General features: G+C 38.7%; 1 protein-coding gene across 6 annotated transcripts in view; it reads left to right on the plus strand.

Annotated features, from left to right (window-relative positions):
• The window catches only part of IPO11 (importin 11), a 229,617-nt gene that overhangs the window by 185,193 nt on the left and 20,809 nt on the right, over nt 1-23,615 (plus strand). For all 6 annotated transcript variants that reach the window (XM_015140096.3, XM_015140095.3, XM_001083045.5 and 3 more), the window contains 2 exons: nt 414-509; nt 11,342-11,426. In XM_015140096.3, coding sequence (XP_014995582.1) covers nt 414-509; nt 11,342-11,426 — 181 coding nt within the window. The remainder of the gene's footprint in view (nt 1-413; nt 510-11,341; nt 11,427-23,615) is intronic.

The raw sequence follows: 23,615 nt of genomic DNA on the forward strand, positions 1-23,615 counted from the left end.
CTAGGTTCAAGTCCATTACCAGATATTTGTTTTATAAATATTTCTTCCAGATATGGCATGTCTTTCTTCTTCACAGTGTCATTAGAAGAGCAGAAATTTTTACTTGTCAGTACTCAATGTCTTTATCTTTGTAGTTATAAAAGTAACATAAGACTGTTATAAATCCAAGAATGTTAAAATATTCCTTTACTATCGAATCTCTCCATCTAGTATTTAAACATACTAATTAGTGAAAAAGAATTTTGTAGTGTTATAGGCAAAGATAAACTTTTTGTTATAAGAAAATAGATTTTGAAAGTTTCTTTTGTATTTCAGAACTGGAATTTCTCTTCATGTTCAAGAGGATATTTCAGGGGAAAAAAAAACCTGTTCTAGTACTCCAGTTAACCTGTTTTGCTTTTCTTTTATTCTAGTGTTATCCAAGATAAATTCTGTGGGATTATAAACATTTCAGTGGAAGGCCTGCATGATGTCATGACAGAAGATCCTGAAACAGGAACTTATAAAGAGTAGGTGCATTATTTAATTAATCATAATTGGATTTGGAGGATAATTAAATACATGCTGCATGATTTTTTTCACCATCACTCTTTAAGCACAGTATGAAAGTTTTATAATTTCTCTTTTATACAGAAACGTTTTTATTTGTTATTTTGCTTATAGTATTTATTGTTTGATTTTAGTATCAGCTTATTTATTTATTTATTGAGATGGAGTTTCGCTCTTGTGGCCCAGCCTGGAGTGCAATGGCATGATCTCAGCTCACTGCAACCTCTGCCTCCCAGGTTCAAGTGATTCTCCTGCCTTAGCTTCCTGAGTAGCTGGGATTACAGGCGTGCATCACCACACCTGGCTAATTTTTCTATTTTTAGTAGAGACTGGGTTTCTCCTTGTTGGTCAGGGTGGTCTTGAACTCCCAACCTCAGGTGATCTGCCTGCCTCGGCCTCCCAAAGTGCTGGGATTACAGACATGAGCCACCATGCCCAGCTGGTATCAGCTTTATTATGTTACAGCGACAACCTGAATTGAGCTGCTTTGATTTAATCGTTGTTTGATGATTAAGTTTTTAAAATATCAAATATATTTTAGCATATAAGTTTTTTTTCCTGGTATGTTCTGAGCATGCTCTTTTTTTCAGCTTTGCTGTTTATAAAGCCATCTCTAGCAAATGGGAAAGATTGTCACTTGAATCATATTTTGTTGAAAAATATGGATAGCAGATATATGTTGTTGAATCTTATTAAACATATTAACAAAATGTGTCTGATACGTCACTTAGCTTTTGAGAACACTGGTGTTTGTATGAAGTGGAAATATCAAATTTTTTGAGACTACAAACCAAAAACAAGAAAGCATTCAATGTAGGCAGGTTTTTTTTTTTTAAGTTAACGTAAGGGTTTGTGGTTGTATTAGTCCATTCTCACGCTGCTATAAAGAACTGCCTGAGACTGGGTAATTTATAGAGGAAAGAGTTTTAATTTAACTCAAGTTTTGCAGGACTGGGGAGGCCTCAGGAAACATACAGTCATGGCAGAAGGGGAAGCAAACATGTCCTTTTTCACATGGTGGCCGGAAGGACAAGTGCTGAGCAAAAGGGGAAAGGCACCTTATAAAACCATCTGATCTCATGAGAGCTTACTCACAAGCACGAGAACAGCATGAGGGTAACCGCCCCCATGATTCAATTACCTCCAACTGGGTCCCTCCCATGACATGTGGGGATGACGGGAACTACAGTTCAAGATGAGATTTGGGTAGGACACAGCCAAACGATATCCATTGATATGACTGCACATGACTGTAAATTGTATACATAATATGTAACAAAGTTTACAACTATATGTGAAACATTTAGGATATGATCAGATGTTCCTTGTCCTCTTTGGAGTATATGGTTTAGTTGAAGGGAGGACATGGCTGATAGCACAGTTAAAACACTAGTAATGAATACAGATGGTTATATCTTGTTTTGTGCAGGGAACACCAAACAGTACAATTCTGGATTTTGCTTTAATAATAAGTCAGGGAAAGAAAAAAGGCACTATGTGTTATAGTCTTCAGGGAAGGAAGTAGAACAAAATTATAACGTGTTTTAGCTGGAAGAGGTGAGAGTCTGAAAGTTACTAGAAAATTTAGAAATTATTTTGTGCAGTCTCATGGCATTAAAAATCAGGATATTAAGGCTCTGAAAAGTTGGCCGGTCACAGTGGCTCCTGCCTGTAATCCCAGCACTTTGGGAGCTGAGGCAGGCAGATTGTTTGAGGTCTGGAGTTCGAGATCAGCCTGGCCAACATGGGGAAACCATTATCTCTACTAAAAATAACAACAACGAAAGAAGTGGAGTGACACAGCAGATTTGTGGAAGAGTCAAGATGAGTCAAGGTGTCCATGTGCCAAGCTCAGCCATGAAGAGAAAGTTTTGGTTTGGAAGAGGGAATATGTTGGAAGTAAGGAAAACAAACCAGTTTTAGGATCCCAGCTAAAAAGGCCTAGACTTGATCAAACGTTAGTATTGATGAGTAGCTGGAACATATCTGACCACTTGTTTCTTTTATCCGCAGAATTGTTTGGTGATTTCTTTTTACTCTGGGTGGTACTTTGCATATAGAAACACAGTTGAGAAATAAATTACCAAGAGATACACTTTTCTGTCTCTGTTTCTACGAGTGGTTAGACTAGATCTCTGTTAAAATAATCTTCCTACTTTGTAATTCTGTGAATTACATAGAGTTCTATAAATTACAGTCCATGAGACTCTAAGGTATAAATAAACTTTCAGAAATGCCTGCGTGAGAAACATAAAGTACATACTTATGTAGCTAACTTAGATTTCAGCTTCCCCTTCCTATTTATTTAAACAGTTTATTCAAAAAAGTTAATCTTTCTGGTTCTGTTGAATTCTTATTATAGTCTGTCAACTGAGTGAATTGGAAAAAAAAAAGGAAGATAACTCTATTTCCTTCACCTCCATCAGTAGTGTATTAGGGTTCTCCAGAGAAACAGAATCAAGAGGAGACAAAATATGTATATATATAAAGAAATTGATTGTAAGGAATTGGCTCTCATGATTATGGAGGCTGAGGAGTCCAAAATCTACAGTCGGCAAGCTTGAGACCCACAAGAGCCCATGGTATAAGTCTGAAGTATAAATCTGATCATGTCCCTCCAGTGTGGAAATCACCAGTGGACCTCCATTGTGTACAGAATACAGTCCACAATTGTTTGTATTTCATAAAGATTACTTAACTAGTTGGGCTCTGAAGGTGGAAGAAGTAGTGTCCCAGCTTGAAGCAGCCAGAGGATGAAATCTTCCTCATCTAGTCAGAGTTTTATTCAGGCTTTCAGTGGATTGGCTGAGGTCCGCCCACATGGGGAGGGCAAACTGCTTTACTCAGTTTATAGATTCAAATGCTAATTTCATCCGGAAACAGCCTCACTGATACACCCAGAGTAATGTTTAACCAGATTGCTGGGCACTCAGTATCTCAGTCAAGTTGATGCAAAATTAGCCATCACACTAAGAAAGCCTTGTTGACAGATCATCTTTGTATTCAAACTGTTTACACCAGGCACTGTGCAGTGTGAGGAAGCAACTGAGTCTCTGACGTGAAAGAGCCCACAACCTAGAAGGGGAGACAGGGACAAATGGAGCAATACCAGGTGTAAGAGAGAAAGGAGTCCAGGGAAACTGAGAATCATTCCTAACGATATGTAGTGGATTGGAGCCAACTAGTTAAGTAACCTTTGTGAAATACAAAGAATTGTGGTCTGTATTCTGTAGTCAATGGAGGTCTACTGGTAATTTTCACCCTGGAGGGACATGGTCAGATTTATACTTAGAAAGGTCACCTTAATGCATTGTGGAGGACGACAGAGGGGGTAAATGCTGGTGAGTGGTCTCAGACCAGTGGAACAACCTGGGATGCATGTTAGAAATGCAGATTCTCCTTCCTTGGTACAGACTCATAATATCAGAATCTTTTGGGGGTCACACAGTAGAATCTGCATTGCAAACAGGAACTGTGATGGTTCATATACACTGTAAAAATTGAGAACCTACTGCTGTGGAAGTGGGAAAACCATTTAGGTAGCTGTTAAAGTAGTCTTATCTTGGTGAGCAGTGATGACGTGAATTTGAGATAGATTTTGGAGGAAGGATTAGCAGGAAATGGGGACAGGTAGGTATGGCTAGAGAGTGTTGAAAGGTGTTTACAGTTTGGGTGACGTGACGTACACATGCATATACAATTTTTAAAAATAGTTGTGCTTATACCTGTAGCCTGTGCTTATTTTTACACCTTGATTCGTCCTCATAATATATTGAACAGGCATTTTAAAATTTAAAAAACATTTTGTGCGGAAAAAATGGAAATGGGCTTTTATTTTCCCTTCTAATGATCCCTCTTTTTTTAAAGTTAGAAAAGTTTATCTTCCAAGATAAATAGATAGTCAACAGTTGCCTGTTAATGCTGATACTGGTATTTCTTCAGGGTTGTACAGAAAATGCATTCTTTTGGAAGAAAGAAGAATTCCATTTTGAGAGTTGATGAATCTGTTTATTTGTTGGGGTGGTGTTGGTGGGTTTGTGGTTTGGTTGGTTTTTTGTTTGTATTATTTTTTTGGCTAGAGTTTTTATTAAGCCAAGAAAATATGCTAATGAGGCTAGAGATTTGACTTGTTTGCTTTCTGCTTGTATGGTTAGAGTGTTTCTCTTTTTTTTTTTTTTTTTTTTTTTTGAGACGGAGTCTTGGAGTGCAGTGGCGCGATCTCGGCTCACTACAAGCTCCGCCTCCCGGGTTTACGCCATTCTCCTGCCTCAGCGTCCCGAGTAGCTGGGACTACAGGCGCCCACCACCTCGCCTGGCTAGTTTTTTGTATTTTTTTTTAGTAGAGATGGGGTTTCACTGTGTTAGCCAGGATGGTTTCGATCTCTTGACCTCGTGATCCGCCCGTCTCGGCCTCCCAAAGTGCTGGGATTACAGGCTTGAGCCACCGCGCCCAGCCGAGTGTTTCTCTTTTATTTCCTTAAATAATATTTTTGTTGAAAGGAATATTGGGAAATGAAATTGACAATCCGTTGCCAAGATTTGGGAAGTAAAAAGGAAGAAAGAATTTAGCGGCCCCACGTGGTGGCTCACACCTGTATTCCTAGCACTTTAGGAGGCTGAGACAGTAGGATCGCTTGAGCGCAGGAGTTGGAGACCAGCCCTGGCAACATAGTGAGACCCTGTCTCTTTAAAAAGAAAAAAAAAAAAAACTAAAAATCAGCCAGGCACACGCCTTTAGTCCCAGCAGCTGCTTGGGAGGCTGAGGTGGTAAGATTGCTTGAGCCTGAGACGTTGAGGCTGCAGTGAGCAGTGATTGCACCACTACACTCCAGTTTGAGTGGCAGAGCAAGACCCTGTCTCTAAATAAATAAATAAATAAATAAATAAATAAATAAAATCTAGCCAGCATTCTAAGAAGCCTAGAGGCACTAAAATTTGATTAGAAAATGACTCATAAATTGTGGTTTTTATAGCTAATAATCTTATTTGAAACTATTCTATATTCTGTAGTCAGTGGAACTCCCCTGGTGATTTCCACACTGGAGGGACATAATCAGATTTATACTTAGAAAGGTCACTTTGGTCCATTGTGGAGGAAGACTGGCAGTGTAGATGTTGGTGAGTGGTCTCAGACCAGTAGAACAACCTGGGATTCTAAAAGTTAAAATTAGGCTTTTAAAAGGACTTTTTTCTCCTTCACTCAATACATTGACCCACTGGACCGCTCTTCAGAATGGAATGGAGAATACTAGAAGAAACATTGGTTCTGGAATTCTGACATCTGTATGTTACCTTAACTTGTGTAGATCCTAGTGACCTCCTTAGGAAGTCTCTCTCGCTTCAGTTTCCACCCTCTGATCCATTCTTCCCCACTTAAAAGCCAGATTTCTTACAGGATCAAGTTAATGGGGCTCTATTCTGTGCTGACTCAGTCGCCAGCTTTTTCTCTTGCCTCCCTGGGTTCTTCATCATTCTGCAAACATGCCATACACTTTTACACTCATGGCTTGACTAATATTTCTGCTTCTTGGTGTGTCAAGCCCTTATCCTCTTTAGCAAAAATCTACCTCTAAAATTGCATTCCAGACTTATAGAAAGAATTTATTCCATCTTTCTCTGTTTCTTCATGGCACTTTGTCTTTACTGCTAATATACAATATTTAGTTGCTTATATTCAGTCTAGTGACTGTAAGAGGATTTGAGACAGCGCATAAGAAAGTGCATGCTCATCATAACAGAAAACTATTAACATAGATTGAAGGGATTTAAATAAAAAACCTTGATTGGGGAAACCTGTGGCATCAGGATATAAAACTTAGCGATATGCTTTCTAATTACCAGGATAAAAAAAGAAACATTAGGAATTACATGGCTCTTATTTTCTTTTTTTTTTTTTTTTTTTTTTTTTTGAGACGGAGTCTTGCTCTGTAGCCCGGGCTGGAGTGCAGTGGCCGGATCTCAGCTCACTGCAAGCCCCGCCTCCCGGGTTTACGCCATTCTCCTGCCTCAGCCTCCGGAGTAGCTGGGACTACAGGCGCCCGCCACCTCGCCCGGCTAGTTTTTTGTATTTTTAGTAGAGACTGGGTTTCATGGTGTTAGCCAGGATGGTCTCGATCTCCTGACCTCGTGATCCGCCCGTCTCGGCCTCCCAAAGTGCTGGGATTACAGGCTTGAGCCACCGCGCCTGGCCTACATGGCTCTTATTTTCAAGTAGAAGGAAGTAGGTTTATCAGGTGTTAAACTTAAGACAAATCAATTTAACAGAGTTTGATTGAGCAAAGAATTCTTCACAAATTGGGCAGCCCCCAGAACCAGAATTGGTTCACAGTGTCTTCAGCACTGTACCTGGTCAGACAATATTTATGAGCAGAAAAGGGAAAGTGAGGTACAGAAAAGGGAAATGGGGTACAGAAACAGCTGGATTGGTTACAGCTCAGCATTTGCCTTATTTGAACATGGGTTCAACAGTTGGCCACGTATGATTGGCTAAAACTCTGATTGGTACAATAATAGGTTACAATCTCTTTACACTTCCAGTTAGGTTACACTTTACTATGTACAAAGAGACGTTCAGGCTGAACTTAAAATATGTGAGGAAGAAGCTTTAGGCTAAATGTAATTTAACACAGGAGAGGGAGATTCATATTTCTTCTCATTGGGGTATCATGCCCTGAGCCCAGAAATGCATTTTATTTATTTATTTATTTATTTATTTATTTATTTTTGAGACGGAGTCTCTGTCACCCAGGCTGGAGTACGGTGGCTGCAGCCTCCACCTCCCGGATTCAAGTGATTTTCCTGCCTCAGCCTCCCAAGCAGCTGGGACTACAAGCACATGCCACCACGCCTGGCTAATGGCTAATTTTTTTAGTAGAGACAGGGTTTGGGGATTCACTGTGTTAGCCAAGATGATCTCGATCTCCTGACCTCTTGATCCACCCGCCTTGGCCTCCCAAAGTGCTGGGATTACAGGCATGAGCCACCGCACCTGGCTGAAATGCATTTTTAATTAGTATTTATATAAGTGACTATAAAAGGACTGCTTGTTTTAACAATAAAGAATTAGTTGTTTCTGATACCCTAACAACTGTAGGTAAGTGACTCCGGGATTAGCTGACTGTGGCCTTAGCAACATCATCAAAGCCCCAGGTTTTTTCTACTCCGTCCCCTCAGCGCATTAACCTCATCTGCAGGCTAGCATCCCTCATCAATAAAAAGTAGTTCTAGGCATTACAGTTCATGACAATGCCACTGACACATAAGTAATCTTCTTCCTTATGTCTTTTTTCAGATCGAGGCAATCCTTATCTGGAAATCATTGCAGTAGATGTCTTCTTATGTCTAATTGGCCAGAATTCCTTAAACATGCCCCTGCTGAAAGTAGTCATTGACCAGGGGGATGGGATCTCCATTACTGATTATTGAACTACTGGCATTGGGGGTCTGGGATCAACTTTTTCTGAAATAGTGGTAGCATGGAAGAAGAGGAAAACTGGACAGATTCAGGGTTCAGTTAGGAAAGAGGCTGATTATATAGACAAGCAGAGTGTCCACTACAGAGCCCAACTGAATAGTGTCAGTTTTGTCTTATGTGAAACAACCCATAAATTGTTTCTTCTCTTTTTTTTTTTTTTAAATATGGAATCTCGCTTCGTTGCCCAGCCTGGAGTGATCTCGGTTCACTGCAACCTCTGCCTACCAGGTTCCAGCAATTCTCTCATCTCAGCCTCCCTAGTAGCTGGGATTACAGGCACGTGCCACCACGCCTAGCTAATTTTTGTATTTTTAGTAGAAATGGGTTTCACCATGTTGGCCAGGCTGGCCTTAAACTCCTGACCTCAAGTGATTTGCTCGCCACGGCCTCCCAAAGTGCTGGGATTAGAGGCGTGAGCCACTGCACTCGGCCTGTAAATCATTTCTTATATAAACCTAGCTGAAAGTCAGTTACATAGCAGTTAAAAAAAAAATCATTATTAAACAATTTATTGGAGGCCAGAGGTAAAAAAATATATATAAATAGGAAGCATATTGGTGGTTTGGCCTAACATAGGACTGGGGTTAACAGAGTGTGTGCCCCTCACAACTTCCTCAGCAACGTTAGCATCAACATTATGGAGGAAATGATGAGAAAGCATCACAGAGGAACTTGTGAGAAATGCAGATTCTCAGGCTCCATCAAAATCTACTGAATTAGACACTATGGGAGTGGGGCCCAACTGTGCTTTTAACAAGGCCCTTCAGCTGGTTGAGCTAAAAGCTCAAGTTTGAGAATTGCTGATATTGGACATTAAGAAAATGACTTGAATACTTGGCCTTTGTTCCAACTATCCCTCCTGTGCACACAGATGGGCTCCAGGTAGAGTGGAACTAAGCTTTTTTTAGACAGTTGCACTTATTCTGTTCAGGTGCCAGAATAAAGGCAATTTTAAAGCACCCAAATTTGATACCCTGAAGTAGTGAAAAATTCATTTAGACAACAAAAATTTTGAGGAAAAATACTGTTTATCAGTGCTCAATGAATGTTTGTAAATTCAGCTTTTTCTCATCTGTAAAATGGCTGAATTACTTAGGGCAGAGTTTGTATAAATTAAATGAAAGGTATTATTACTACAAGTACCTTTAAACCCGGAAATGACTTAAAAGGTTTCACTTTTTTCATGCTAACACCTGTTGGTTCTGTTTAGCTGGTTGAAGTTTCTTCTTGAGAAAGATTCTTACTTAGCAGGCTGGAGTGCCTGGATCTATTCGGTGATTTCTGCCTTGAGTTTAGAATGGAGGAGTGGCCACTTATATCCATGTTAGTCATTCCTATTTTAAACTGTTGGGTTTACTATTTTTATTAGTATATTACTGCATGCACAGTCTACACACTTTAGTTTATTAGACATCTATTAATTCTTACATGTCTTTTATGTAAAGCATGATTGTCTATCTTTAATCTTTGTCAACAAAATGAGATTTGACTTTTAATTGGAAATTTTTCTGCAGGACAGTTTTAACTTTGGGCTTTTCAGCCTCCCAAAGTACTAAGATTACAAGTGTGCACCGCTGTTCTGTCTTAGGGTGATAAATCTTTTAATTTAGGGAAGGCAGAACAGAGCATTCACTATATGAGTAAGTTAACAGATTTTGGAAAGCAATGGAAGAATTTGATGCAAAATAAAGCATGCTTTCGTGCAGATCCATAGTCATTGCAGTTAGAATTCAAGTTTGCAACAGACATAAATTGACTAGTGTAAAGGAACCCCATATTATTCAGTTCTAAAATACAAAGTGGGATGTAGACCTTTTTAAGACATTTCACTTTATTAAATAGCTTTTGGGTTGATAGAATAGTGTAATTTTCTCACTTTGTGTCGGAGTCCATTGGCCAGCTACTTGTGCTACACTGTATTATATCATGGCAGACAAAAGCATTGCAGCCCCAGGTCAAGGGCATGCAGTGAGTTAGGGATTGAGTTCCTGCCATTTTTCAGGACTTCTTATTTCTAGCCTGAGGTTCTTTTTGATCCCACCGGTGGGCACTAACTGAATCAGAGGCAGTCACTCCAAACATTGCTTTTTTAATGATAGGAAATAGAAACAAAAGGCACTTGTTTCCACTGCAAGAATGAGCCTGATCAAGTTTTCTGGTATCAGCACCTGTGTTAGTTCTCTATGAAAAGCTATTTACACAGCTGAGTCAGGAGTTGTCCTTCACCTGTACTTGCTACAAAGCAACAGAACCCAAACTTTCTTTGCCACTGTTTATTCGTTAAGAACTTATGATCATGCTGGGCGCGGTGGCTCACGCCTGTAATCCCAGCACTTTGGGAGGCCAAGGTGGGCGGATCACGAGGACAGGAGGTCGAGATCATCCTGGCTAACACGGTGAAACCCCGTCTCTACTAAAAATACAGAAAATTAGCCGGGCATGGTGGCGGGCGCCTGTGGTCCCAGCTACTCGGGAGTCTGAGGCAGGAGAATGGCGTGAACCCAGGAGGCGGAGCTTGCAGTGAGCCGAGATCATGCCACTGCACTCCAGCCTGGGTAAGAGCGAGACTCCATCTCGGGGTAAAAAAAAAAAAAAAAAAAGAACTTATGATCATGTTGATAAATTACTGAATTCTCCTGTTACAAGTTAGGAAACAGTGGGGTTTGTTCCATCAGTTTGATTCACTAGACTGTTGATTTCTGGTCTCCCTAGAACCATTGTTGACTGAACAGGAAACTGTTTCTGTTATCTCTGCTAATAGTAAAGAGCACGGTGCAGATATTCAAAATAAATGATGTGTAACTACCCAGAAAGTACAAGTGCTATCAGGGACAGATTCCTCATAGCACAGTAATGTCATTTGGAACACAAGGTAGATTGTTACATAATTAATATGTTTGTGATATCTAAATTATTGCATGTTTAAAATTCTGTAGATGTGAAAATTTGGGGGAAGAAGAAGTATTTTTTAAGAGTTTATGTCATTTTTTAATAACATATAAAGGGTATGCATGCATTACTTTGTCAGCTGATGTTTCATTGTTTCAGAAGTTGCGTGTAAATAAATTACTATCTGAAATGCCCAAGTAAAATGCTGTAAAATGTTTTAGTGTGGCCCTTTTTATAGTGACATATCTTTTCATAATTCAAAAATTTTGTTAAATTTTAAATCTAAATTGTCTAGTCTTTTTCTCACATTTTGGTGTGAGAAACTAAGAACATAGAATTATTCACGTTCTTAGTGATTTTAAGGGCTTATTTTTAAGTGTATTATAGATATTTTTTATTTAAAACATGTTTTTTAAAAAATTATTATAGCTGTATGTTGATGTCTCATCTTGAGGAACCAAAAGTAACAGAAGATGAAGAACCACCCACAGAACAAGATAAGAGGAAAAAGATGGTAAGTTATAAAAGTAGCTTCTAAAAATGAAGAACCATATATTATCATTTTCTGTAGGTTCAGAAATGTCTGTTTGTCCATCCAGCTATATGTCTATCCATCTATCCCATGTTACAAAATTAATGTAAAGTGTACCCTAAAACAGATACGTTTTATTCCTAGTACAGAAAGTTAAGGATAATTTTTCATCTGAAATAACTGTTGCTTGTCTTACTGCAGAGCAGATGATTTAGTGTTTTACTTGTGGAAAGTGTGTGACCTGCAAACCTTATTTAAGTGGAAATGTGTGTTCTTCTGTTTTGAGGAGATGTGCTGAAATTTCCTTGCATTGCCTATTGTTTTATAGATCTTCACATGAACTTTTGCTGACCTGCATCATAGGCTTTTATAAAAATGCCCTTAAATTAACCACAACTAGTAAAAACCACTAATTCTCACCAGAGCAATCTGATAGGGGAAAAGAACAAAAAAATAGGAAATACCTAAAATATCTTGCCTTTTAAAATTATATATAATCTTGAATGTTTAAATATTTATTTTGACCGTGAATATAAAATAGGTACATAGGAAACTTTTTCCCCTTTTCTTTTGGAATCTTTTCTTGTCTTCTGGCCTCATCATTTAACTAACTTTATTATACCTTCTTTCCTCATTTGCAAAATGAAAACAATTGTATCTGCCTCATAGATAGAATAAATAAATATTTAAAATGGTTATGGATACCTAGTAATTACTCTGTGTTAGCTATCATTTTAATCTGATCATTGTATTTACACCTTGCATTACAGCACGTTAGCCTTCAATGGCTTCATCCTTAGCTTATAGCTAACATCACACTGCTCTTAGAGCATGTGCAATGCTCTTCTTTTAAACTGTTTGAATTTAACTCATTTTACTTTGCTTTACGCTAGGTATCATCTCCCTAGCACATAGTATAGAGGACAGGACAACATCCAGGGATTCTTAAGACCAGAATTCTAGTCCTTGTTGTACTATTACTTGTAACCTTGAGCAAGTCAGATTTTTTTTGCCTCATCTGTGAAAAGCAGCAGAAATTGGATTAGCAAATTTCCAGGGCCTGTGAACTGAAAAATTACTGTTAAAACTCTTAATGTCATTCCTTTTCTTCCCCCAAAACAATGTTTATACATGTAATAAGTCCTCATTTAACATCACTGATAGTTTCTTGGAAACTGTAACTTTAAACAGAACAACATATAATGAAACCAGTTGTACCATGGGCTAATCTAAACAAGAAGCTCCTACAGCATATTTCTGGTCACAAAAAACATCACCAAACTTCTAAATAAAGATCCAAAACACTTCTAATATTTAACATTGAAGTAAGTGTGAGCTGTACATACATTTAAGAAATATTAATAAAAACAAGTTAAATTATTTTCCCCCTTTTTTGGGGAATCAGTGAGTGATGATGGTTGTGGTGGTAAGTTAAATCAAGGAATAAATGTTTGCAAAGTGAAAATTGTAAGGAGCACCTCCTACTACCTTGCAGTTCAAAAACAAAAAGAACAAATCTGGCGAGCTTGCTGAAAGCTTTCATACAGCAGCATTTATATGCATTTGTATGACCATAATTTGTATTCATTCATTCCTTCATTTTTCCAACCCACTTATTCTGCTTTAGGGTAGTGGGTAGCTGGAGCCTATCCTAGCAGCTAAGAGTGCAAGACGGGAACCAGTCCTGGATAGGACACCATTTCCTGACAGGGTGCACTTGCACACACTCACACTCACTCAGATGGGAACAATTTAAACACGCCAGTTTACCTAATGTGCACATCTTTGGGATGTGGGAGGAAACTGGAGTACCCAGAGAAAAGCCACACAGACATGGAGAGAACATGCAAACTCCACACAGACAGTGGCCCCAGCCCGAATCTATTTGTTTTTCTTATCAAAGTTATAATGAAATGATGTTAGCAAGGACCTGCTGCACAGTCATGCACTGCTCAACAACACAACATTTCAGTCAACAGCAGACTGCATACCGTAGTGGTCCGATAAGATTATGATACCATATTTTTACTGTACCTTTTATGTGTTTTGATGTGTTTAGATACATAGATACCACTTTGTTATAGTTGCCTACGGTATTCGCTACAGTAACGTGCCGTACAGATTTGTTGCCTAGGAGCACTAGGTTATACCATATAGCCTAGGTGTGTAGTAGGCTGTACCATCTAGATTCCTGTAAGCACACTCCATGATGTTTACACAGGGAACTTGCCTAACCATGCGTTTCTCAGAACATATCCTCATCTTTAAGCAATGTATGACTATATTCCTTTGAAATTAAACTGTTGTGTGGTTTTTTGTTTTGTTTTGTTTTTTGTTTTGCAATGGAATCTCGCTCTGTCACCCAGGCTGGAGTGCAGTGGTATGATCTCGGCTCGCTGCAACCTCCGCCTCCCAGGTTTAAGCAATTCTCGTGCCTCAGCCTCCCGAGTAGCTGGGACTACAGGTGGTGGATACACACCGTTACATTTATTAAGACCCATAGAATAGACTACAGGTGCGTGCCACCATGTTCGGCTAATTTCTTTGTTTTTTTAGTAGGCACGGGGTTTGCCATGTTGGCCAAGCTGGTCTCGAACTCCTGACCTCAGGTGATCTGCCCACCTTGCCTCCCAAAGTGCTGGGATTCCAGGTGTGAGCCACCATCCCTCACCTATGTGGGATCTTAAATACATGGAAAGTATTTTTTTTTTCACCTACAGTAATAATAACCTTTAAGTATAGGCTAACATTTGTCTTTCTGCCACTCACACCCCCACTTTGTCATTCTAATTATATGTAGTATTGGTTTATAGAACAACCATTATTTTTTTAAGTGACTGATTTTATTTGAAGTTATTTACTGCAGTAGGTATTTAATATAGATTTATATTGTCATCTCTAGTAAGATTTCTAGTACCTTGGTCTTGCTCTTGGATACCCACTGCTCTTGGATATGCTGAGGATACCACAGCAGTTTTTGACTGAAGCTGGGATTGTGTATTGTAACATTTAATAAATCTAATTATGAATTCATGCTAATTTTCCAACAACTTTAAACAAATAAAATTTGTTTCCCTTGTCTCTTAGAATTATAAGTTAATGTATTTTTTCAGTAATTATGTCATTCTTGAACTGTGTTGTCTATAACGTTAGACATTTTTTGAGAACTATCCAGTGATATCTTGGTTGTTTTTTCAAAGGGAAAGAGTAAGTATTTGCTGGTAAATGGTTATGAATTATTCTTTACAAAAAAAAAAATTAGCCGGCCGGGCGCGGTGGCTCAAGCCTGTAATCCCAGCACTTTGGGAGGCCGAGGCGGGCGGATCACAAGGTCAGGAGATCGAGACCACAGTGAAACCCCGTCTCTACTAAAAATACAAAAAATTAGCCGGGCGCGGTGGCGGGCGCCTGTAGTCCCAGCTACTCAGGAGGCTGAGGCAGGAGAATGGCGGGAACCCGGGAGGCGGAGCTTGCAGTGAGCCGAGATCGCGCCACTGCACTCCAGCCTGGGCAACAGCATGAGACTCCGTCTCAAAAAAAAAAAAAAAAAAAATTAACAACAAAGGTTTTTCTCATTTTAAAATGAAATTATTTACTAGGAAGAAAAATATAGCTGCTTAGTTCCAAGGTCACATAAATGAAAATTTGATTGGCTTACTGTCATAGTTGTCTTAAAGTAGTCCCTAAAATGTGGTGTCTGTGTTTCAGCAGCTGCTTTGGTAGAGTATAGCAGTAGTGATTGTAGTTCAGAAAGGCAGATGATTAATATTATATGAAATGTGCCAAATAATTTTCCATAGGTTTCTGAGAATTCTCTATGTTTTATTTCAAATAAGGATGAAATTTACACTCAGGAAAGCTATTAAGCTGTCCAGACTTTTGATCTCCCTTTTCATTCAGCCTCTGTCTCTACCTTTGATTGCAGTGAAATAATACTTACAGTAGCAAATGCAGCTCAAGCATTTCATTTAATATATGTTTCCTTTCTGTCCAGTATATTATTATAGTAGAATAATTCATGACCTTTACTATAAAGACTTGAGCTAATATATTAATATCTTAAGTTTTTTGTAATTTTTTGAAACCTGATTTATAGTCACTTATAAGTTGTAATTTCAAAATTCTAGTTTTGAGCACTTTAATGCTTTCCCGCAACTCTATGATACCAGCTAACAAAGTATTATTATTATTATTATTATGTATTTATTTATTTTTTAAGATAGTCTTGCTCTGTTGTCCACGCTGGAGTGCAGTGGGTGCAAACATGGTTTCCTCAGCCTCGACTTCCTGGGCTCAAAGAACCCTCCTGTCTCAGCTTCCTGTGTAGCTGAGACCACATGTGCATGCCACTACACTAATTTTTACATGTTTTATAGAGACAGGGTACCACTTTGTTGCTTAGGTTGGTCTCAAACTCTTAGGCTCAAGAGATTCTCCCTTGTCAGCCTCCCAAAGTGCTGGGATTACAGGTATGAACCACTCCACCCTCCCTATTTTTTCATATTTATTATTACTTGTTCTCTTTTTTTTTATTTAATGGGCAAATGAAAACTGTATGGATCTGTGGTATACAACATGGTGTTTTAAAATATGTGTATATTGCAGAATGGCTGAATCAAGCTAATGAGCAAATCTGTTACCAGTTGAGCTCATTCAGAACGAGAAGAGTTGGGCCAGGCGTGGTAGCTTATGCCAGTAATCCCAGCACTTTGGGAGGCCGAGGTGGGCAGATCTCTTGAACCTAGGAGTTCAAGACCAGCCTGGGCAACATAGCTGAATCCCACCTCTAAAAAAAAAAAAAAAATAGCTGGGCGTGGTGGCTTGCACCTGTAGTCCCAGCTACTTGGGAGGCTGAGGTGGGAGGATTGCTTGAACCTGGGAGACGGAGGTTGCAGTGAGCCAAAATCATGCCACTGCTACTCCAGCCTGGGCAACAGAACAAGACCCTGTCTCAAAAAAGAAAAAAAGGAAAGGAAAACCCTTATGTCTCATTACAAACCACTGAAGTTGAAATGTTGTGCAGGGCCGAGCACGGTGGCTCACATCTGTAATCCCAGCACTTTGGGAGGCCGAGGCAGGCAGATCAATAGGTCAGGGGATCGAGACCACCCTGGCTAACATGGTGAAACCCTGTCTCTACTAAAAATACAAAAAAATTAGCTGGGCGTGGTGGCATGCTCCTGTAGTCCCAGCTGCTGGGGAGGCTGAGGCAGGAGAATCGCGTGAACCTGGGAGGTGGAGCTTGCAGTGAGCCGAGGTCGTGCCACTGCACTCCAGCCTGGGTAACAGAGCAAGACTCAGTCTGAAAAAAATATATATATATTGTGTACATTATCATTTGAATGTGTTTTAAATTGGACCATATATATGGCAAACATAATATGCAGCTTTACTTAGCTTTTTAATGCAACCATGTATATGTAGACTGCGGCTCTGGCAAGCTTTGGCATCGTAGTCTTCTGCCTAGGCTCTAGCGTATGTAAGTAAACTATATGTTAGGTTGAGTTGCATTTTATTTCATAAATTTATAAGTACATCCTAAGTTTCATGCCAAATAAAACAAATCCTGAGCATGGCTTTTGTACTGTCTTAGTGATTACGGTTTCTCTACTGCTCTTGGCAAGTATCACACCGGATCAAGGATGGACAGGAGTGCTGCACTGTGAGGATGAAATTGTCCTGCTATCAGAGCCTACACATAGCTAACATTTTTCTCTTAGAGCACAGAGACATAGCCCTCATTTCCCCCTCCCTGCTTTCCCCTCCTTTACTCATTAACTCTCTGAAAACTTTTATTTTATCGAACTTTTGGATCTAGAAGGTTTCTTTAGACTTGCACTTATTAGAATTTAGAATACGTCGTCAGAAGGAAAGTGACACTGTTACGAATTGAAAACATTTCATGAGGTTTTCTGCAAATCTTTATTCCAAATATAATGTCAACAGGGCACCCTGTGGTAGTGGCTTGGGGTGGGAGTGGCTTGGGGTGGCTTGGGGTCAAGTTTAAAAACCTGACCACTGAAAACCAGTAGATTGATTCTTTTGCCTTCTTCCATTTGCTTCTAGAAAACCTCAACAGAATTACTATAAAGATAGAATTGTATTAGTACTGATAAGGTACTGTGATGTTCTTAATTAAATATCAGTAATTTTTAAATGTATGCATAAAATACATTTTCCTTTTGCAAATAATAATATGAGAATAATTCATCATCATATTGGTGGCTTCAGAACTACCCTTTGAGAATCCTTACCTTATAGCATTCAGTAATCAAGATAAATTATAGCATTGTTGAAAATACTTTTGTATTCAGCTTACATGCACTGCCACTGAGGTTATGAGTTGAGAGCTTTTTTTTTTTTCTCAACTTGCACAGTTAACATCTATCGCTTCTATTGTCATGCCACATCTCTTTTTTTGTTTTTTATTTTTTGTTTTTGGAGAGTCTTATTCTGTCACCCAGGCTGGTGTGCAGTGGCGCTATCTCAGCTCACTGCAACCTCTGCCTCAGCCTCCCAAGTAGCTGGGATTAAAGGTGTGCACCACCACTGCCAGCTAATTTTTGTATTTTTAGGTTAGAGATGGGGTTTCACCATGTTGGCCAGGCTGGTCCTGAACTCCTGGCCTCAAGTGATCCACCCACCTTGGCCTCCCAAAGTGCTGGGATTATACAGGCATGAGCCACCACTCCTGGCCTCTCTTGCCACATCTTGACCCCAAACCTTGAACTCCAACATTTCTCTCTCCTCATGGTCTCTTCTTCCTTACTAAGCATTCCTTTTCTTTTGGTAGATCTATTTTGAACTTTTTCTGGAGCCCTACAATTTTTCCTTACTTTGTCCTCTTAAATCCTAGACTCCCGCATTCTTTACTGTTTTTACCTTTGTACAAGCTATATCCCTCACCCTCTCTATTTCAGACTTACTGGATCTGGGGGCCTGGGAACCAGGCATACATATTTTCTAAAAGCTTCACATGTTCTTTTGGTGTACAACCAGGGTTGAAAACCATTAGAGTAAGAATTAAACCCCTTGACACTCTTTTAAGAAAGACCTCTGCAGTCTGCCTCCTTTTAAACCTTGCCCTGTATTCTCATTCTGTCTCCTTCACTGGCTAAACCAAATGACTTGTCTCCACACGTTATGTGGTTTCTGCCTCTATTACATGCTAGTCCTCCATCTGGAATAGCCCTTTTGTCCCTTTTCTCTCCACTGAGCTTTTGCATTTGCCTTTTTAATTCCCATATATGCCGTGTCCACCACATAGACACAACCTCCCCCACTGTCCACATCCTGTGCCACAGTGTTACATTTGTTACAGCTGATGAACCTACATTGACACATCACCAAAAATGCATAGTTTATGTTAGGGTTCACTCTCGTATTGTACATTCTGTGGGTCTTAATAAAAGTATAACGGTGTATATCCACCATTGTAGTATCATATGTAAGAGTTTCACTGCCTTCAAAATCCTCTGTGTTCTGCCTATTCATCCCTCCCTCCCCTGAACCCCTGGTGTTTTTACTGTCTCCATCGTTTTGTCTTTTCTGGAATGTTATTTAGTAGGACTCAAACACTATGTAGCCTCATATGATTTTTAGTCAGAAAGTCAGCAGAGTGTGATGTTGCAGCTAATGCATGTTGCCACTAGTCTACTGGCTCACCATGTTGGTGTGGGGAAGCAGCTGGAAGTGCAGCAACTCCACATCCTGCCACATCCTCTCTAGTTTCTCTTACTTCAGAGCCAGGCACATGCCTAGTTTCATAATGAAGACATTGGCTTCTCTTAGAAGATATCTCATCAGCAAAGTTGAAGACTTGTAAGTGATGAGAGGCTGAAGGGTGTTCCCATCTGTTCATATAGGTTCTACTATTTCTTGTAGTTTCACTTTGCCCTGTCCCTTGGGCCATATGACTTCAGGCTGTAGCATCACCAGCACAAAAAGAAACAGCTTTCCATGGACTAGACGTTTTACTGGCTCTCACAATCATGGAAGATCAAATCCCTATAATAAAGCCCATGTATATGATTGATAGAAGCTTCCCAGTGCCTAACAGCTTGTGCGATGTATCTCAGGTGCTCAGCAGTGTTTACTGAATGGATAAGTGACTGGATGAACCGATGAATGAATGAGAGACACAGTCCCTGCCCTCAAGGAATCCTAGACCAGTGTGGAGACAGAACTGAGATGTAGGGCTGACAACACAATTGTGTCATTTTGACATCTCTAGTGGAGCAGTCTGGAGAAGAGCTGGGCCTGCCCCTAGGCCTACCTGTCACCCTGGTTTGGGTTTATGCTGGGTGAGGTGATGGGCACTTCATTAGACTGCCATGTTAGTTGGTGTCACCAGGGATCTGGGAGCACGTGACTGCAAAGCTTGCTCCTGAAAATGAGGTTCTAACTGTTGTGTGTCCAGCTGCTGCAGCAAATATGAAGTCAACTCATAGTTACATGTGTGGGTCTGCTGTGGCACCTGCTCCTGGGACCACATTGGATGTGGCCATTGGTGATACTGTAATTGTAGCAGTTCCATTTAGGGAAGCACTGCCTAGCTCTCAGGAGGGAATAACAGCAGTCATGGGTGAGGCAACACCAGTTGTTGGCATCCACCGGCTGCCCCTGGCCCACCAAGCCACAGTGGCCACAATAGACTAGGTACTTGTAATATTACTAGATACTTTTTATGGTACTGTTTGAGTGAATAAAAGCATAGGCTTGAATGCTTTATAGTCGTTAACATAGAGGTACTCATATGTTAGTGTTAGACTCATGTCACTTTATTGCTTGCCATCTGATTCTTTTTTTTCCTTCAAAAATTACTGAAATAATTTTGTTTTTTTCTTTATCCTTTGGCACATGATGATCTTTACGAAGTTTGTAGATAGATAATGGGAAAAAGCCAGCTATATATTGAATAACAGTTTGAAGAATAGTGAATACAAATTATTGCTTCTCACTTTGCAATGAGAAAGCAATTTTACTATGAATTTTTATCCATGTCTGTCTTTTGGTTGTCACTGATTTGTTGTCACTTGTATGTTGGTTATCACTTATCACATATATTTGCACCAAATCTGGTTACCATAAGGCCCAGTTTATAAAAATGTGTACAAATCCTCACATTCCATTCTTTTAAGACTTAACAAAATTAACAATATTAAAAGTGTTTCTCTGTTTACTGTTAGTTAAATAATCAAATAATCAAGTGATAATAATCAAATGATCAAGTAATCAAATAATCCTACCTGCTACCATAGCACAACTAAATACATAATGGCAATAGAACTAGCATCTTCAAAATGAATTTTTTTTTCTTTTGTATTCATTCCACATACATTTTTGAATGCTTAACATGTGAAAACCATTGATCTTTATAATCAGTACTTCCTCTAAGAACCTATCTTCTAGGGTATTTTGATCAATAGTACATACATAGTATTTTAAAGTGTTAGATATCATTAGCTTATTACCAGGCCAGTTTCTTAAAATGGAAAGATGTACTTGTTTTTATCTATCCTTTGCTCACATTCTACCTGCTTCTCTAAGTTTGATTAACTGACTATTGTACTGCTGTTGATACATCCTTATTTTCATTTCTAGATGATACTGAAACATACAAAAAGCCATTCTAGGACATATAACTTTACCTATAAATATTTCAAAATTGTCAATCAAACATAGCTTTCCTTATAAATGAGGCCCGCAAGCTCAATGTTAAACTTGTCTCAAGTCTTAGAAGTACACTGTGGCCATGGGTAATTCAGGTCCTAAAAACTGCAGAGTTGAAAGTGACATTAAAACAGTCCAAGAAGATAGGAAATAATAAATTGAAATAATCCAACTGCGATTCAGTAAAGATACAAATTGATAGCCAGGCATCCCCCTAAGGTAGCAGTTCTTCCTGTGATAGAGCTAAAATGTTAATCAAAAAATGGTTTCAGATTATAGAGGTTAAGATCCTTCATAGAAGGCTACATAATGGTAATCAAAAACACTGGAAAAGAAAATTCCCTTGAAAATGCCTTTGGAACTAAATAAAGTGATGATTGTGTTGGTTATTTTTTTAGCTGAGATTTCAAATTAATTGCCTGCTGACGTCAGTGTTGTTCTTGAGTATTGCATAGCAGACATCCTCACTATATCTCCCTTATTTACTTGAATTGTTACTAAAAGCCTTAATCATCATGAGTTCAGTAACTTTGCCCGTGTTCACTTGGAAACATAGGCAACGTGGTATTGGCTCAAGGTAAATAAAATGTTCAGGTTTGTAAATGAAGAATGTGGTCTCATTTGGGAGAACTTATTTTAGTAACTTAGGTAACATGCCAGGGTACATTAGACTGTCTTCATGGCAGTTTTTCCTATTTCCTGTTTTTCTCTTCTGCTTCTTTTTCTCAATAATTATTGAGTAATACTTATGGTCTTTTAATATAAGGGACTTGTCTTTTAAGGGAAGAAAAATTTAACTTTTTGAAGAATTGTTCTGCATGTGGAAGTTGCCATTTTGAAGAAATTGTTTTTTCATTATGAAAGTAACCTGTACTAATTTTAAAACCACAAAATGAATGTTATGGTGTGAAATAACATTCCCCTGGGTAACCTTTACTAACATTATGTGATAAGTCCTTCCAAATATTTTATTTACATACATAAAATATATGATGTGTGTATTTTAAATGTTAAAATTATGTTACATTCTGTTCTGCTGCTTAATTTTTCTTAAATGAAGAACTGCATAATTCAGTGAACCAGTATTTTCCAAATGATCAGTGAGTACATGTTAAAAAATCATTCAAAGGTAAAGATTTATTCAGAGAGTAAGGCCAGTGCATTATAATGGGACAGAGAATGGGGGTTTATTGATATGGTTTCAGATTTCTTTTAAGAAACTACTATTTGTGAGTTTCAGTGTAGTTTCAAAGAAGAATATCCACAACGGTCAGCAAAGGCTGTTAAATACTACTACATTTTCCAGCTGCATATCTGAGAAAGACTGGATTTTCTTTACTTTAACTAAAACACATAATGCAACAGATTGAATGCAGAAACAGGAGAATCCAGCGTTCATTTAAGCCACACATTAGATTTCCAAGTGTGTAAAGCAGTGCCATTTTTCTCACTAAAGAGATATTTTTATTTTGAAAAATAGTTATTTAAAAAATTATATTGACATGTAATGGATTTATTGATATTTTTAAGTGACTTGATAAATATTTTTGAATTTTCTAATTTCTGATCCAGTAAATATTGATTGATTTAACCCATATAAGCAAACACTTCTTGAGATCACCAATAACTTTTAAATGTAAAAATATTAAGGGCCTTGAGGCCAAAATGAGAAACTCGACTCTTGAAAGACATTGAGACTGTTTCCATTTTTCAGTTATTATAAGCAGTGCTTCAGTAAACAACATCATGTGCCTGTCTTTGTGCACTTCTAAAAGTTTGTAGGAAAAATTCTTAGAAGTAGATATGCTGGGCCGAAGGATATGTGTTTTTGAAATAGTGATAGATTTTACCAAATTGACAATTTATGTGCCCAGCAGTGGTTCATGAGTCATCCTACATTCTGATCAATGGGATAAGTAGAAAACAGTGTATTGTTGTTTAATGTACTTTTTCTTAATTATGAGTGAGACTAAGAATTTTTTAGATGTTTATAGCTGATTGATTTTTTTTGTTTGATGAATGACTTGTTCATATCTCCCTCTCACACACAATTTTTTACTGGACATTTTGTTTGATTATCTGCTTCTGAATAAGAGTCCCATGGTAGATTTTATTTCCCAAGAATAGCCATAATAATATCTCCTATTCCACATGCTCCTTTTTTTTTTTTTTTTTTTTTTTTTTTTGAGGCAGGATCTCATTTTCTCACCCAGTCTGGAGTGCATTGGTGTGATCTGGTTCACTGCAACCTCTATCTAATGGTCCCAAGCCATCCTCCCACCTCAGCCCTCCAAGTAGCAGGGACTCCAAGTGCACACCACCATGCCTGGCTAATTTTCATATTTTTTGTAGAGAAGAGCTTTTGCCGTGTTGCCCAGGCTGGTCTTGAACTCCTGAGCTCAAGTACACTGGGATTACAGGTATGAGCCACAATGCCTGGCACACATGCTCTTCTGTAAAATGTGATTTTGACATTCTTCCTCATTAGCAGGTTGGGTC

Source organism: Macaca mulatta, chromosome 6 (genome assembly GCF_049350105.2).
Source record: "Macaca mulatta isolate MMU2019108-1 chromosome 6, T2T-MMU8v2.0, whole genome shotgun sequence".
Lineage (NCBI taxonomy): Eukaryota > Metazoa > Chordata > Mammalia > Primates > Cercopithecidae > Macaca > Macaca mulatta.